General features: G+C 51.3%; 1 protein-coding gene and 1 long non-coding RNA gene across 3 annotated transcripts in view; one reads left to right on the top strand and one right to left on the bottom strand.

Annotated features, from left to right (window-relative positions):
- DCHS1 (dachsous cadherin-related 1) overlaps positions 1-16,939 on the bottom strand; it is a 34,770-nt gene extending 17,831 nt beyond the window's left edge. The window contains exons 1-2 of one of the 2 annotated variants that reach the window (XM_077866673.1): positions 16,861-16,939; positions 1,324-3,231 (exon numbers count right to left, since the gene is read on the bottom strand). In XM_077866673.1, coding sequence (XP_077722799.1) covers positions 1,324-3,111 — 1,788 coding nt within the window. In that variant the 5' untranslated portion in view covers positions 3,112-3,231; positions 16,861-16,939. Of the gene's footprint in view, positions 1-1,323; positions 3,232-10,075; positions 10,475-16,860 lie in introns of those variants that run through there. The other variant, XM_077866674.1, reaches the window with a different exon arrangement.
- On the top strand, positions 8,370-10,543 carry LOC144294760 (uncharacterized). Its single transcript, XR_013362120.1, has 3 exons — positions 8,370-8,418; positions 10,092-10,216; positions 10,292-10,543. It is a non-coding gene; the product is annotated as an uncharacterized LOC144294760 (long non-coding RNA).
- Positions 16,940-17,457: the final 518 nt, after the last annotated feature.

Below are 17,457 nucleotides of genomic sequence, written 5' to 3'. Positions count from 1 at the left end.
TACTTACTGATGTGTCTCCCTGTCTAGACTGGGACCTGCCTGGGAACAAGACCATGTCCTTTCTTCATTCTCTGAGACCAGCACAGTGCCAAGCTTATAGTGGGTAAGTTAATTCTTGAATATATCACTTACCCACTGATCTAATCCATCCTTCACCCCTAAGGCAAGTTGCTTCCTAAAAAAACAATCTGTAGGAAGGAGGGAGGGATGAATAGGCAGAGCAAAGAAGATTTTTAGGATGGTGAAATGACTGTGTATAATAATGTAATGCATGTCATTACACATATCCATTATACATGGCCACATACATTATACCTTTGTCCAGACCTATACAATGTACAATATCAGGAGTGAGCCCTAATGTAAACTATTTTTTGGGATTTGTGGTAATTATGTGTCATTGTAGGTTCATTGGTTGTAACAAATGAACCACTCTGGGAGGGATGTTGGTAACAGGTAGGGTGGGAAGTAGATACATGAATTGGGACAAGGGGTATGTTGGGAAATCTTTATCCTCAACTCAATTTTGCTGTGAACCTAAAACTTTCAAAAACATAGCCTTTAAAAACAAAAAAACAAAAATGAAACAATCTGATCATGCCCTTTTCTGGCTCAAAGAAGTTCAGTGACCTCCTCTGTCTTCCAAGGAAAGTCCTTGGAAGCTTGGTGTCCAAGGACTTCTGTAATCTGGCCTTGGCCTGTCTCTTCAGTTTCATGCCCCCTCTGTCTCCTTCAGGCCTGACTTGCAGGCCCTCTGTGGTTCCCAGAGTCTATCCAGGGGTCCCACCTCCTCCTCGGAAAGGCCTTCTTGCTCTGGACATTGGGATCTCACTAATAGTTCTTGTTATCTGTTATCCTTGTGCCATAGTCCAAATGTCTCATCGAGGCTCAGCTCCATGGAGAGGGATGGGGGTTTCTTCCAGCAGAGCCCAGCACTGGATGAGGGCCCCATAAATGCTGGCATCTCTCTTAGGGAGCAGGAGCCACATGGGTGTACAGAATCTCCATTTCTGCCTTTCAGAACAGCTTTGAGATTTTATAGAGTCTCTCTCACTTGACATCACAGGACACTTTTCCCTCTAGATCCAGTCTTCCCTCAACTGCCTTACCTGATCCAGCTCTTATACCTTGCTTTCTTATATTGTCATTAGCCCTCACCCTCTGCACAGACTTTGGAGCTCACAGGATAAGATCAAACCCTCTGACATAAGTCACCATAAACAAATACACCTGCAAGGCTTGGTTTCTATTCTGAGGTCCCCTGTGACCCTTTAATTCACTCCTGCCCACAGCAGCATCCCACTGTGTGCAGGACTTACCCACCTGCAAGAAGCATGTTCCAGGCTGGGTGCCCTCAGGCAGTGAGGCATTGTAGAAAGTCCTCTGGAACTGGGGTTCATTATCATTCACATCTTGCAGGGCCACACTGACTGTGGCGGACGAGGCAAGAGGAGGCAAGCCCCCATCTGTGGCCACCACAATCAGCTGTGGCTGAGGTTCCAATTCATAGTCCAGCGAGGCAGCTGTGGTAATGATGCCTGAAGTGGGGTCGATGGAGAACCAACGGGTGTGGGCACCAGGGGCCAGGCTATACGTGACCTGACCATTACTGCCCTGGTCAGGATCCCGGGCCATCACACGCACCACAAAGCTGCCAGGTAGTGCAACCTCAGGAAGGGGCTCAGGGCGGTAGAGCTGACGGTCAAAGGTAGGAGCATTGTCATTGACATCAGTGACATGCAACACAAAGGTAGCCTCAGCCCGCAGTGGGGGCGAGCCTGAGTCTGTGGCGGTAACCCGCAAGTTATAGGCATCCCGCTCCTCTCGATCCAGCTGCCGAGCCACGCACACCAGGTAGATGACACTGTCTTGAGTGCTTAAGGCAAAATGGCCCTCTCCACCCTCCAGAGAAACGTTGACATGAGCAAAGTCACCATCATCTGGGTCTGACACAGAGATGCGAGCAACAAGCTGGCCAGGTGGGGCAGCCTCGGACACTCGCGGGGAGCCATCTGCACTCAGGAAGATGACAGTCATGGAAGGCTGATTATCATTGGCATCCCGCACGTTCACAGTCACAAAGGCTGACCCCAGCTCTGGGTGAGCCCCACCATCCCGCGCCTGCACCACCAGTTCATGGACCCGCCGTTGTTCAAAGTCCAGTGGCCGCTCCAGCCGCAGCAGTCCTGTGTGTGCATCAATGGAGAAGGGCCCATCACCCTCACTCTGCCTCCGGTTGATCTCATAAGTCACAGCCCCATTGGCACCAGCATCAGCATCAGATGCATACACCTGCAGGACTGGACTGCCGGGGGCCAGGCTCTCAGACACCACAGCGTGATAGCGACTCTGATTGAAAGCTGGGGCATGGTCATTGATGTCCAGTAGTGTCACATCCAGCAGGGCCTGGGCCCTCCGGGGGGGTGAACCACCATCATAGGCCTCCAGTTGCAGCATGTAGTGTGAACGGTTCTCTCGATCCAGCTCTCCGGTAACTACCAGTTCTGGCACTGGGGCCCCATCTGGACCAGGACGTGTCTCGAGCCGGAAGGTCTCTCCAGCCCCATCACCAGACAGTGCATAGCCCTGGGTTCCTAGACGGCCAGCATCTGCATCACGAGCAGGCTCCAGTGGGTAGCGGGTGCCAAGAGCTGTATGCTCAGGTATCTGCAGAGCAGCCCGAGCCTGTGGGAAGGCTGGAGCATGGTCATTGATGTCAGCCACTCGTACAGTCACTTCTACGGTGGCACCGTCAGGAGTGACTGCAGTAAATCGGTAGCGATCTCGCCGCTCACGGTCCAAGACGCGGGCCGTACGGACCACTCCACTGTGTTCATCGATGGCCAGGTCTGTGCCCACCCCGCTGCCCTCTTGGGCGGAGATGAAATACATGGGAGGTGCTGCCGTGCCTGGTGGAAGCCCTGCGCTGATGTCACCAATTAGTGTGCCTGCCGGCTGTTCCTCATCAATCTGTAGGTCCAGGCTCCCAGCCTGGCCCCAGGCACCTGATACCCCCGTCCCCAGCAGCAGCAGCAGCAGTGGCAGTAAGGGGAGGGGCCTGGAGCTCTGCATGCCAGTGCAGGAAGGCGCAATGCCCGCCTCCTTCTGCATGACAAGGGCAGTCCAGTTATGACTTGGGCTCCAGCTCCGGGCCAGGCTCCAGGCCCAGCTTGAACTCAGGCTTCGGATCAGGTCCAGCTTGGGCCCTGGCTCCAGCTCAGCCTTCCTGACCTGGGAGAAAAGCAGAAAGAAAAAGGTCATAATAGTGGTGGTGGAGGAGCGGAATCAATGGTCCAGGGAGACTAGGATCTAAGCCACAGCAAGACTCCGGCATCTTCAGCCCATCCCTAGGGCATTTGTGCTGCCGCTCACCCATCTTGGACCCAAGAAGCCCCTGCTTCAGAATTCCTCAGGACCCACTCCAGTCTTTCCCTAGCAGGTCCTCATCCCACCCCAGCCACCCCCCACTCCAGCAGATTGTTTTGTTCCTATTGTTCAAGTCTCAATGCCATTGGAATCCCTTCTTTCATGTCTGGAGTTAAAAATATGGCCAATCCTTTCTCATTTCTCTTCTCATTCAGGACTAGTATCTCAATAACCATGTGCTTTTGCTAACCTCACCTGAATCATCAACCTTCATCTTTAACCATCATCTTCTTGAGCTTTCTGTCAGCATTTAAATATGCTGAAAACTTTCCTAATTTATATATATAAATATATATGTATAATATAAGAAATTCATATATATTCCCTCAGCCCCACTTCCCTCTCCATTTAGGAAGAGATTGGTCACATCAGTGACTAAAGGAAACAGTCCTTGGCTTCAGGGGGCTCACAGTTCAGGGATTAGAGAAGTAATTACAAGTGTGATAAGGGCTGTAAGAGGTATAGGCAGCTCTGAGGGCACATGTATAGGAGCGGCTTGCCATAGTTAGGGAGTCAGGGAGAGCTTCTCAGAGGAGGTGACCTTCAAGTCAGTATCTACCTAATGAGTAATTAGCTAGGCAATGGTGGGCAGAAAAGGGAGTTATAGAAAGCAGAGAACAGTCAGAAGAGGGAAGAGACAGTGGGAAGGCTTAGAGTCTACAGTCAAGAAAGGGCTGAGAGTGTTTGGAAGCAAGTAGGGGACAATGTGTGTGAGGTGTAGAGGTGTAAAATGCTAGGGGATGGGGGAATGAGATGGGATGGGAACTCATAAACCATATGGATGATTTGGATTTACTTTTAAGGGCAAATGGAAGCCACTGTGCCATGATATGACTTACATTTTATGCTGATCACTATAGATAACTGCTCTTTGGAAAACAAAAGACACGCACATGGGACAGTTATCTTAGAAAAGATCCTACTACACACTTCTGAGAGTCCAGGTGATGGCAGTGCTTTGATGGTGACTTAGATGAGTGTTAGCAGTGAAACTGGTGAGAAGTGGATAGGTCTATAGAAGGCTTAGGAGATAGAACAGGCAGGGCTTGATGACTGCTTGAAAGCAGGAGATGAAGGATTGTGAGAAGTCAAGGAAGATGGGCAGATTTCTGGCCTTAACCATCAACTGGAGAAAGGCATCCTTAACTAGCTAGAGAGGGACACAGAAAGAAACCCCGAGAGGGGCAGTGCCTCTGAGATGAAGGGGAGCGAGAGTTTCAAAAGAGGCCTCGGGCCCCATATGAAGGTGTTGGTGACTGAGTGAAAGCAGAATCTGTGCGAAGTTGCCCACTCTGAGAGGTTGGTTCATTTCCCCCAGTTTCTCACTTCTCACATCCGTGAGGCTTCCTCTCCTGTGACAGCGCTCTCACTAGGCTTCCAATTATCTCCATGCTCTACATCCAATCAACTTTTTTTAAATCTTCCTCTTACTGGGTCATTCTGGAACACTGGATCGCTGATCATTGGCTTTTTGAAGCCCACTCCTCCTGGCTTCACATGGGGACACCCCACCTCTTGCTTCTACCTTACTTCTCTATCTGCCCCCCAATTTCCTATACAAGTTCTTCTTCCTCTGCCCATCCCTTAGAAATTGGTGCTCTGCAGGACTAAATCCTGAGCCATATCCTTTTCCACTCTCCTCCACATTCTGCCTGGGTGATCTTATCCATTCCTGTGCCTTCAGTTCAGTTGCATCAATAATTTTTTTGTGTGCTATTTGCTGATGCCTTTCCAATCCAGGTCTGGAGAGCTCTGGAGACATGTGGCCAGCTATATACTGGACTTCCTTCACAACACATCCCTAACCTCCTGAAGTTGATTTTCTTCCTCCATTCTCTATCCCATGAGCAGCACCACCACTCAGAAGCTTTCCTTGTTTCCTTGCTTTTCTTCAGTCTGATTTCCAGTTAGTCATCAAAACATGACCAACACAATGAAACAGGTCTCAAATCGGTCCTTTCTTCTCTATTTGTACTGCTACTGTCCCAGTCTGAGCACTGTCATCTCTCCTTTTGATTCCTACAGTAGCCCCTAACTGCTCCCCCTGAGGGAGGCTTGGACCCTCTGACCTATCTTCACCTGACTAGAGCAATCCATATAGCTCTCCCCAAATCACTACTGAAGATAGGATTCTATGCATTCCCCACTACTAACAGCAGAAAACTGCTGCTCCCCTCCAGAAAAAAGTGCAGATACACATACACACAAACCGTGTCTGCAGTTTCTGGGGGGTTCATGGACAGTAGGGATAAAACTTTTGGCCTGAAAGATAAAGTACAGCTTCCTTACTATATGAAGCTACTTACTTACTTACTGATCTGAGCCCTGCTGCCTGTCTAGTGCACCTTTACTTTCTTCCACCACACCCTGCATCCCAACACTAAAGCCATCCCCATGTTCCTTCCCACTCCTTGTCCTATATGCACTCACTCTCTTGTCCTGATATCTCCTTTAAACAGTCTTCCCAAGTGGCCATCTCCTACTCAAGTTTCAAGATCTGGTTCAAATGTCCTATCTTCTGTGGAATGTTCCGTGACTTCTCTCTCCACCCACCTGCAGGAGCCCCTTGTACCCTCTGCTGGGCTCCCACTGCCATTGGTCACACTGACAGTAAACTGCACAGCAGCCCTGAATCGCAGGCTCCTCGAGGGCAGCGAGTTCAGAGTCTTAGCTGGTCTTTGTCCAGCACAGTGTGAGCAGGCACTTGGTGCTGAATGCATGGTCAGAGCCTCATAATTCTACACCATCACACTCACATGCTGACACAGATAGAAATGTCTGTGAACTTGCCAACTCAAGACGATGGACACAGACAGTGTGAGCCTGTGCTCCTGATGCACTGTAGTCAGGCCCGTGGCTACAGAAGTGTGTCCTCCAGTTTGATATATGAGCTCTGCTACTTAGGACTTCCTGTCCTCCCAAGGGAGTTTCTGACCTCTCACTAACACTTCCAACCCCCATCTCTCCCACCTGTGTGAGGCAATAAAAAGAGCAGGGATTCTAGAGTTTCAGTTATTTTCCTAATCCATATGATTCTGTGAGAATTAGAGGCAATGGAAGCAGAGAGCCCAGAGCTGAGCATCTGGTAGATGCTTCTTCAGCAGCTCCCAACACCATCTCTGATGAATCCCTTTGTCCTGGCTTCAGAATTCTGGGGTTCTCTGTGTGCACTAAGGCCCCTGTCCTTGGAGACTGCAGTCTGAGGAGCTCATGGAACTGCCACGTGGGATAGCAGGTCAGAGGAATTCAGAACAAGGAGGTCTGAGTGAACATAGCTCTGACTGGGGGGATGGGGGTAGAGGCTGAGTGTACAGGGATGGCCCAGGGGCCCAGGTCAGGGATCTAGGCCTAGAGACTGGTTAGGGGTCAAGGGTTAAGAGTCAGTCCTATTCATTTAGTCAATCAGTGAAGAGCAATCTGTTATGGTTGGTGGGGAAAGAACTAATAGTGGGATCAACATATTTATTACTGTTATTATAGTTTTCTGTCTGCCCATCTAGAGACGGAATGTCAGCTATGTTGAGGGCCAGGATTGTATCTCATTCACCTTTGTGTGTAGCACAGAGCATGGCATGTGATCAATAGATTTTCTGAATTAAAGGATGTATGAATGGTATGAGATAAAAGCTCAGGTGAATGAACAGCCTTGAATAGGAGGGATTCAGGCCCAGACAGATGCCCCTTCTCCAACCTTCACAGATCCACACACAGCCGGATCCACAGGTGCACAGACTCACATATAGACACTCAACACACTTATACCTATGTAGACAGGGGCTACTTTAACATATATGCTGCCAATACAGATACCTCTCCTTACAGAGAAGCATATTTTCATACACACAGATAGGGATATTCATTCCCATGGAACCTATCCCCCCTATCCCCACACACACATGCAGGCATACAGACACACATAGGCATGCTTTTTGCATACAGAAAGACAAATTTCTCACAGGCCTCACATGGACAGGCACATTCACATGACACTTACTCCCCCTACCCCACACAAATACACAGGCATACTCACATACCCTCTCCCTCCCACATACACAGACAGATGCATTTTCATGTGTGCACAGATACACCGGCAGGCACGTGCACACACACTCACAGACCCACCCACACACAGGCATGCTCTCACACATGCTGCTGGGGCACTCGTGGTCAGCTCTGTGGCTGCAGCTGTGACCTTTAGGTCCCTGGGGCCTCTGTCTGGACTGTGCCTCACCACTTCCTGCTCCAGAGCTTCCAGTTCCAAACTCGCACTCCAGACTCTCTCCAGAGACCGTCTCATCCTCTCTCCAACTCTCCTCTCAGCACCATCTCCCCATCTGTCCAGTGCTTCTTACTGCCTCTTCCCCAGCACTTGCTCCCCCTCCCTGTTCCTGTCTCTTTCCCTGTCCAGGCCTATCCTGTCCCTTTCCCCAGATCTGGCTTTAGGTGTCCACCTGTCTCCTGCCCAGACCTATCTTCTTTCTGCCCCCAGATCAGTCACTTCTCTTCCACCCAGTTCTGCCTTGCTGCATGCCCTCACTGTCCCGGTCCTGTTGCTCTGTCCTCTGGCTCCATCCTGCTCTCCCCCTCTAGCCCCACATCTGGGCCTCTGGAACCACAGCTGGTTCTCATTAGGAGGGGGAGGGGCGAGGCTGTTCATTGGGGCCTGCAGTGTGATGTCAGTCCTCCCCCCACCACAGCCCCTGTGTCTACAGGACCCGGGAGCAGGGGGAACATGGGAGAGGAAAGAGAGGTGGGTTGGGGGGAGTGGTAGGGGGGCCATAAGGGAAGGGGGTGCTCCAGGAGGAAGCAGAGGAGTGGCGGAGGTACAGAAGGGAAGCAGGCTAGGGGAGCTGGCACCGCCCAAGCCTCCACCCTCAACTTCCTGTCCTAGGGCCAGGGAGGGGCAGGGACCAGAAAGACAACAGGGTGGGGGGGGGGTGGTACTAGAAAGGCAGATTGGTGCAGAAATGGCAGAAGAGGAGGGTAGCCTTGGTAAGCAAGGGAGGGCCAGGCATAAAGGGGAGAGGACGAGACTGAGAATGCTGGTGGGGGGGGCAAGACTGCAGGAGAGTGCGCTAGTGTGACAAAGGAGAGAGCACGTGTGGCAAAGGGCAAAGGAGAGAATGATCCAGTTACTACGGAGATGGGAGCTAAGTCAGAGTCAGGCAGAGCTAACCTGGAGAGGTGTGGGGAGGTAGACAGAGGTGGGAGGCAGAGCTGTGCTGGGGGGCAGAGAGGAGAGGAGGGTGAAGCAGGAAGGGAGGAGGAGGGAGGAGAAAGCACACAAACTGGCTTTCAGGGTATCCCCGAGATAACATAGCATGGGAGGGCTGTGTCCTTCACTTCCTAGGAGCCACTTCAGGGAGAGGCTGGGGACAGATCTGAGTGGAGGGAAAGTCTCTTTCTTGAATTTTTATGGTGTGCTGGGCTCTATGCCAGGGAGTTCACAGACAGTATCTCATTTAATCATATCAACCCTGTAAGGAAGGTGTTCCTTACACTTCCTTACAGAAGCCTTCCACTGAGGAAACAGGCTTTGCATGAAACAACTTTCCCGGGTTAACACAATTCCAGTTTGATCTGAAAGCTATGCACTCCATGCTGCCTGGGATGCAGGGAGAAGGGAGAGATGGAGAAAGGGAGAAATGACAGGGGAGCTGGAGGGAGGGAATCCTAGTAAGACAATGGAGACCTGAGGAAGAGAACCCATGGGAGGAGGGAAACCAGGTATGAGGTGTCTGTGACAGCCTAGGTCAGTACCAGTGGGACCAAGAAGACACAGATAAAAGAGGTGAGACTGACAAGACTTGGTCACTAATGCTTCGGGGAAAGGTGAGGGAATCGAAGGGCCCAGACTGACTTCCAGGGTTATGGCCTGGTTACTACAGTGGTGCCATTAGGATACCACAGAGGAGAGAAGCCACTTCTCAGGTGCCTATCGGGAACCCTACATGGTGATGTCCCAGGCACAGGTGGATTTGCAGGTCTGCAGCTTAGGAGAAAGGTCTGGGTTGGAGATAGGGATTTGGACAAATCCAGGGGTGATGAAAAGCATGGGTATAGAGACCCATCAGCTAGGATGTACAGAGAAAGAAGAGTCTGGGGCAGTACCCTAAGGAGGAGTCACATTAGGGGGCAGACTGAGAAGACTTTTCTTCTTCTTGGAGGAGAAAAAGGGAGGCAGTATCACAGAAGCTAATGGAGGGAATATTTCAACAATATTAAAAGGGAGGGATCGATAGTGTCCAGGGCTGCTGAGACTTCATATAGGATGAGGGCTGAAAAGTGGCCATTGATTTTAACAGTAAGGAGTTCACTGGAGATTTGGGGAGAATAGTTTCAGGAGAGTCCGAAGGGTGCAAGCCTCCTGCAGTGGGGAATGATAGAGAATAAATCAACTAAACAACTCACCATAGACCAGACGTCAGCATAGATTGATTCATCAATACACACCACACTTCTACAATAGGGAGCCAATATATCACAGTAGGGCAGGACAGGATAGTGGTGAAGATGTGGACTCAGGGGCCAACCAAATTTTTTTTGCCCAGCTTCACACTTTCTAGCTGTGTCACCTTTGGCAAACCACTCAAATTTCTCAGTGCTTCTAGTTCTTCATTTATAAAATAAGGGCAATAAGAATACTCACCACACTGTGTTTGCAGTTAGAACAGTGTCTGGCACACAGTTCCTGCTTTGTAAGTGCACAGGCATGATTAAGAAGATGGGCTCTGCTGTGAGGCGAACTTCAGCACAAATTCTGTCTCTGCCACTGACAGTGTCGCCCTGGGTGAGTTGTTCAGCCTTTCTTAGTTTCCTCCTCTGTAATGTGGGGATTAAAATGCCCACTTTATATGCTTGACAGGAGAGTTAAATGAAAGAATGCTACCAAAACCTCAGCACTCATCTGGCACAGAGTGAGGGCTCAGTAAATATCAGCTGCTACTGCTGTATGCCAGTCACACAGAAAAACCATCAGGTAAGTGTTATTTCACAGATGAGGAAACTGAGGCTCAGCGGGTAGCAGAGAGATGTGGGACACGGCTCCAAAGCTAGTGCTTGGTTACCCTGGATTGCTTCCCTGCTGGAAGGCTCCGAATGCTCTGATGAAGCACAACAGGAAGGATTCTGCCATAGGAGAGGAACTCTGGCAGTGGGCATGGAAGGTCAGGTGGGCATGGAGCCAGGTGGTGAGACAGGAGGAGGATCAGAGGTTGCTTGAAGGTCTCTAGGAGACAAAGAGAAAATGGGGAGAGGCAAGCTCAGGGCATGCATGTGAAATGATTCATTAATTGATTGATTCAACAAGTATCTATTGAAGAGGGGCTAAGCATCAAACTAAGCAGTAGAGATAAAGCAGTGACTTGGACAGATTGGACTCCTTGCCTTTGTGGTGTTCACAAGTAAGGCAGGGAAGGGCACAGAAGGATGAGGGAGCAAGGGATGTTAGTGATGGGCAGCAAGGGCCTATTCCGAAGGTCTGACCCTGACAATCAGAGTCTGGGCTGCAGAGGAGGCTGGTGAGGCTGGAGTAAGCAGAGGAAGTGAGGAAATAGCAGCAACCCAGAGAAATCAAGAGGGAAGCACAAGTTTAGAGAAGTGGGAGGCTGAGGGGCAGGAGAACACAGTAGAGGGATGGAGATGTCGGGAGTAAAATTAACTAAGTTAACAGTTGAACACTTAACAGTAGTTTTCTTTCTAAATTCTCAAACAGCTCTCTTAATGTTGCCTCCATTTTCACCCAAGAAAAGGGGAGCTCAGAGAAGCTAAGGTCACCTAGGTGGCAAATGATGTAGAGGGGTAGATCAGAGGGGTAGCCTCTATCCTTCTCCTTTCCTCCTTCCCCTCCTCCTTCCTCACCAACCAAATGAGTGGTGCTATCTAGGCTCTAAGAGAAAACAGCTCCTTCTATGAGCAGCTTAGAGAGAGAAACATAAACAAGGACATTCTAGTGTGCCAAGCGAACACAGAGGGGCATCCTGACTCAAGCTTGGGGGTTCCAGATTGACTGATGGGAGGAGGTGCCCTCTCACAAGAGGACACAGGAACTGAGTAGTAACCCCTCCCAAATGTCAGTAGTTGAAATGCCTAGAGTCAGAGGGTTACCCAGGAGACATGGACCCTAGAGCCCAAGGAAAGGCAGGCAGCGGGAAACCAGGAAGAAGATGGGATCCAACAGCATAAACCTCTGGGAAGGGCTTTTGTTTGCAGGTCCCAGGGCATCAGAGAGTCCAGTCTTGCTTCTGTTACCACTGATAGGCTGGATAGGGAAGAGGAAGTGGGCACAAGTGTCTGGGAACCTGATATGGGGAGGGGCAGGGCCAAGGGTGTTATGATTTGGGAGGGCCCAGCGTGGGTGTGTGTGAGGAGTGTTGGAGGGAGAAGCAGCCTATGGCACCACGCAAGGAAGGGGGCCTGGTGGAGCAGAGCGGAAGGTGGGCACTATAGTGCCTTGTGATCTAACAGCAGGTCACAGCTTCCTCATTTTCCTCTCCCTCTGGGAACCTCAGTAGGCACCTAGCCCAAAATATTTGGATCTGCGAATTTCTGGTGCTCCTTGAATAATTTGCCAACTGAATAAAAGAAATAAAGTACAGAGAGGGAGAGGAAGAAGAGCCAGGAAAAGAGAAGCCCAGGTGAAAGGCAGAGAGGAGGGCATAGGGTGAGGAAGGATAGTTTGTGGGAGAGGGGAGTGGCAATGTCTCCAGTGGGATAAGTGGGTATGTGTGGAAATGTCTCGACTATGTAGGCTGCTGAGACCAGATGTCAGTGTTCTAAAGAGTGAATGAGGGTGAGGCATGTGCAGTGAGAGGCCTCAGTTATTCATTTATTTGTTTATTGCCACGAATGTGAATGTGGAGGGCCCCTGGGGACATCAGGAATATAATACACAACTCTGCCATCAAGAGGCCCCAGCCCAGTCAGAGAGACAGAACAGGGAAGAGGCAATGATAACAGGGAGACAAGAGGATCCCAAGTCTGCATGCTGGAGTCAGGAAAGGCAGGGTTTGGGACTAGATCTGAGGATGGGAAGGGGCTAGCCAGAGGAAGAGGGAAGAGAAGGGCTTTTGGGTCAGAGAGCAGAATGTGCTAAGGGCCAGAAGCATGGAAGAATCCAGTATCTCTGAGGAACTACAAAGAATTCAGTATGGCTAGAACTTGCAATGTGAGGAAGGGAGGGAAATGAAGATGAGGCTGGGGAGTCTGGGGGGAGCCAGATCATGAGGGATCTCATAAGCCTCACTAAAGTAGAGAGTTCACCCAAGACAATGGAAAGACACTGCAGAATACTGAGCAGGGAATACATGGCTGGACTCGCACTTGAGAGAGAGCCCTCTTGCTACAATGAAAAGAACAGATTGGAAGAGGGAAGAATAGAAGCCTAGGGAGACGATTTAGGAAGCTCTTGCAGTAGATTATGTGGAAAGATGGTGAGGTGAGTTCAGTAGCTAGGCCATGGAGCAAAGGGAATGGGATGCCAGAGAGAGCTGGAAAGGCGGTAAGACCGGCAGGTTCCAGTGACTTTCTGGGTTGGGAAAAAAGACATGTGGAGAAGGGATTGGCTGCAGTTAATTTCTGGATTTGTAGCTTGATAATGAGTAGAGATGGTAATTTGGGGGAGGAAGGAGTGAGTTCAGATTTGGACATTTAGGGGCTTGTGAGCTATATAGCAAAGATCAGGTAGGAAGCAGATATAGAGGTCTGGAAGTCAGAAGAGAGGTCTGGAAGAGGTAGATATTTGGGAGTCATCAACCTATATAGGTGATAATTATAGCTTTGGGAATTAATGAGATGGATCATCTAGAGGAGTGTAGACAGTGAGATAATGAGAAGATCCAAGCCAGAACTGTAAGGAACGGTACATATAGGGGCTCCCCAAAGGAGCCTTCAAAGCAGAATGAGAAGGAACAGTGAGGAGGAGCTCTGGGAGAGAGATACATATCCTCCATGGAGATACATGGAGGATAATTCATCCTACTGTAATTATCTGTTTATCTGCCTGTCTTTTCCACCAAGGTTCAAACTTCCTGAAGGTAGGAGTAGTGTCTTCTCTCATAGTATCCCCATCACCTAGCAGTGTCATTGGCACTTGAGAGCTCACTAAATGTGGATAGAATAAAACGGTGGCTAAGGAGCTATAAAACAAGAATGGCTCAAACAGAAAAGAATGGTCAACTATGTCAGACCATGCCAAGGGGTCAAGCAGTTGAGGACTTGTGAAAAGAACCTCTAGATTTGGCAGGTGAGACGTCACTTGCTCTTAGGAGAGCCATTACCCTGGGAGGACAGGAGTAAAGGGGAAGTGAGTACAGCTCCATGCATAAGACCCTTTCACAATGAAGCAGAGTGAGAGATCACTTTTCAGACACTCCTTAGCCAGTCTTTGTCCCATTTTCCTTGAGCCCACCCATCCCACAAAGTCTCAACACAAATTCTCAACCACACCAAGTGGTTGGTAATCCCCAATGAGCACTTAGCACATAGGGGATTACCAAGTCAAGGAAGGCAAGGGAGACTGGAGGCTCTGTGTGTGCTCACAGGAAGAACAGATATAAAGGGAGAAACTGGAGACATGGATAAGACATAGCATAATTAGTTGAGTGAGGTCAACATGGAGGCAGGAGGGGATGGATGAAGTAGTTTTATATAGAAGAGACACCTCTTTGTAATTATAGGAGAGAAGGAGAAAAGATTGAGGAGAATGCAGATAAAATTTGAGGGAGAAGGCAGGAAGCTGAGGGAATTCAAACTGGATGGCCTCACTTTTCTCAGTGAGTGAGACCAGATTGTCTATTCTTATTGCCTCCCTCTCCTTTAACCTCCATACCCCTTCTGCCACCGAGCCCTGCTGACTCCGCTGCCTACACAACTCTTGAAACCACCTACTTCTTCTCTGCTGCCACCAATCCAGTTCAGGTTAGCATTCTCCCTTCCTGGCTTCCTGCAACAGCCAACCATCCTCCTTTTCAGATCCTGCCCTTCAGTCTCCGCAGGGTCAGACTGGTAGTTCTGAACCAAATCGGATCGTATCAAATGATTGGGCGACTTTCCATTATTTTGGGGTCAGACAGTCTTTTTCTATGACCGACAAGAACTGCATGATCTAACTCTCTATCTACTTCTCTTGGACTTTCTCACCTCTCCTCACATCATGCTACTAGTGCCAGGCTCACTGGGTTGCTTTACCTCTCAGACATACAATACTTGTTACAAGTGACTTTTCCATGCTTGCTCCCATGGCTTGGAATATTCCCTACCCAATCCACCTCATCTCTACCTCTCCTCTGCTTGGCTGACTCCCTACTTATCCATCAAGTTTAAGCTTAAACTTAAATGTCACTTCCAGAAAGCCTCTTCTGTCCCTCCTACATTGGCTTAGTTTTCCTTGCTGTGTGCTGCCATGTTACAGCACTCACTTGATAGCCTGTAAGCTCCATAAGGGCAAAGAGCATTCACCCTTGTAATGCCAGCACCCACACTGCCTGGCACAGGGGAAGTACTTAATATGGGTTTGCTGAATGAATGAACCAGTGGACTAATTAGTCTGCTGTAAACAATAGAGTGAGGGATGTGAGGTTAAGGGGTACGAAGAAAACAGAAAATTTGTCACCTATTTATTTATGGAGAGCCAGTTGAGGGTGGAATTTATATTAGTATCACCTGGTGTGGTTGAGAATTTGGGATGAGACTTTATGGGATGGATGGGCTCAAGGACAATGGGACAGAATGGCCAAGGAGCGTCTGAAGGGATATTCCTGGGTATGTAAACTGGAAGGAAAGCGCAAAGCCAGAAAGGGGCAGATCAGGAGAAAGCAAAGACGTCAAGTGCAAGAGGCCGTTATGAGGCTGAAGGGTAAGTATAAGTATGAGTGAGGGCATCTATCTGAGAGCTGGAAGGACATAGGAAGCTATGGGCAGAGAGTGGAATGGAGGAGTTTACAATTTTAAAGATGGACCAGTTCTACAGAGTGGTCTGGGAGGGAAGAAGATAACAAGAGTTAAGGAGCTCAAGAAATGGTGAGGCTGAGATATTAGGACATTTAGAATCATGGCAGCTTATAGGGTGAGGGGAAGACTGATCAGGTCTCCAGTTTTCGGGGACTAAGAGGTTAAACCTGGGAAGTCTGTGGATGCGAAGGACTAATGGTGTGAGCATCATAAGTTAATGGGAACTTGTCCAGGAATTGCAGCTCGCTTCTGGTGCATTCATGTCACCTGAGAGTGTGTCTCCTAAGGGTTGTACAAGCGAGTGTGTGTGTGGTAAGGGTGATTGCAGCATAGCCTCCTGTTAGCGTCAGGTCTCTGGGGCACCTGCTCTATACAGGCAGCTTTGGTGAAGTATAATCTAGGTGATGGGTTGGCTGGGAGGGTGTATCCACTGGATGTGCATTGCTGTGCCAGTGTCTCCAGGGAGGTGCTGGCAGTAATAGTGTCTCCCGACAGTGATCCTGTGGGAATATGTTGGCTGCACCAATTCTGCCGTGAGCGTGTGTTTTCCTGAAAGCATCATCTGTAGGTGTATGTTGTTAGCTCTGACAGTGCTTCCTGGGGGTGTGTGAAGGCATCTCTTGTGGATGTGTGTTGCCTAGGACTGTGTCCCTTGTGTGTTGAGTGGGGCTATGACTGTGTCCCCTGTGAGTATTTGAGGAGTTGACATAAGTAACAATATTTTTCTGGCCTATGACCCCATGGCTGCTGTCCCAACCCACGCCACACTGAGTTCATTGTGCTTCTAGAGCTCTCTGTCCCCACCCCCTCCACGTGGGACCAGGCCTGTGGTGACCTCCCTCTGTCCCCTGAACAAGATTGTGATCTACGCGTGGTGGACACAAACTCAGAGCACCAGCCTGGGTGACCCACCTCCACTTCAGGCTTTGCCTGTATCTCCTCTGTTTCTCTTTACTTCTCCTCCTTAGTTTCTTTGTCTCTGTCTCACTTCATCTCTGTCACACACCCATCCTCCACATTCTGACACATGGCTCCCACAGAGGCAGGCAACACACACACACACACACACCCCGACTGGGACGTGCTCACCATGACACACACTCATCCTGACCCACACACCCTCGGAATGACACGCACATACACACACAACCAGGCAGACACCACGGACACACGACCTCGCGGCGACACGCAGCGACTCCCACCCGGGTGGCACACACGCGCACCCTGCCGCACCCCGCACCCACACCCCCTTCACACTTGCGCGCCGCCAGGCACCCGACCCGATGACACACGCACACAAAGACCCCCAGCCCTGCCCCCACGCTCACGTTCACGCTCGCCTCGTCCCGCAGGCCCAGGCCCCCCCTCCCCCATTGTCTCCGGCTCAGAACAAAGCCCCCGGCTCCAGCGCCGCCGCCGCCGCCCCGGAGAGGCCACGGGCCGGGCGGGCGCGGCCGGACGGGCCGGGCGGGCGCGGGCACTGACCTCCGCGCGGCGCAGGCTCCCTCGCCCGGTCCTGGGGCGCCGTCCGGCCGCGGTCAGCCCCCCGGGCAGCGCCCGCCCGCGCGGGGCCTGGGGCCGCGCATCGTCCGCCGCCGCCGCCTCCGGGCCCGCGATCCGCTCCGGGCAGCCGGCCGTCGGTCCGTGCGCCCCGGGCCGTCGGTCCGTCCTTCCCCGCCGCCGCCGCCGCCGCCGCCGCCGCCGGGGCGCCGCCTCCTCCACAGCCGCCCCGCGGAGGATGCGAGATTCGCCGCCGCGGCCCCGCGCCCCCTCCCCTCCCCTCCCCTCCCCCGCCCTCCGCGCGGTAACCCGAGCCCCCGCCCCCCGCCCCCCGCCCGCGGAGCCCCCGCCCCCGCCCCCACCCGCGCTCCGCGCTCCGCGCCCCGCGCCGCGCCCGCCCCAGCGCCCGCCTGGCCTCCCTCCGCCCCTCGACTTCCCGGCCCGGGTCCGCCGCTCCGGATCCGGCCCCAGCGCCGCGCGGTCCTCGCGTCGCGGTTCTCGAGCCTTGTCCGGGTCACTTCGCCCGGCCCCCTCCTCCCATCCCGATCTCGACATCCTCTCCGTAGTCCCCTTCTTCCATTT

This window comes from Canis aureus, chromosome 23 (genome assembly GCF_053574225.1).
Source record: "Canis aureus isolate CA01 chromosome 23, VMU_Caureus_v.1.0, whole genome shotgun sequence".
In the NCBI taxonomy this organism is placed as follows: domain Eukaryota; kingdom Metazoa; phylum Chordata; class Mammalia; order Carnivora; family Canidae; genus Canis; species Canis aureus.
The sequence above is the reverse complement of the archived record's forward strand: the minus strand, read 5'-3'. Positions and strand labels throughout refer to the sequence as shown.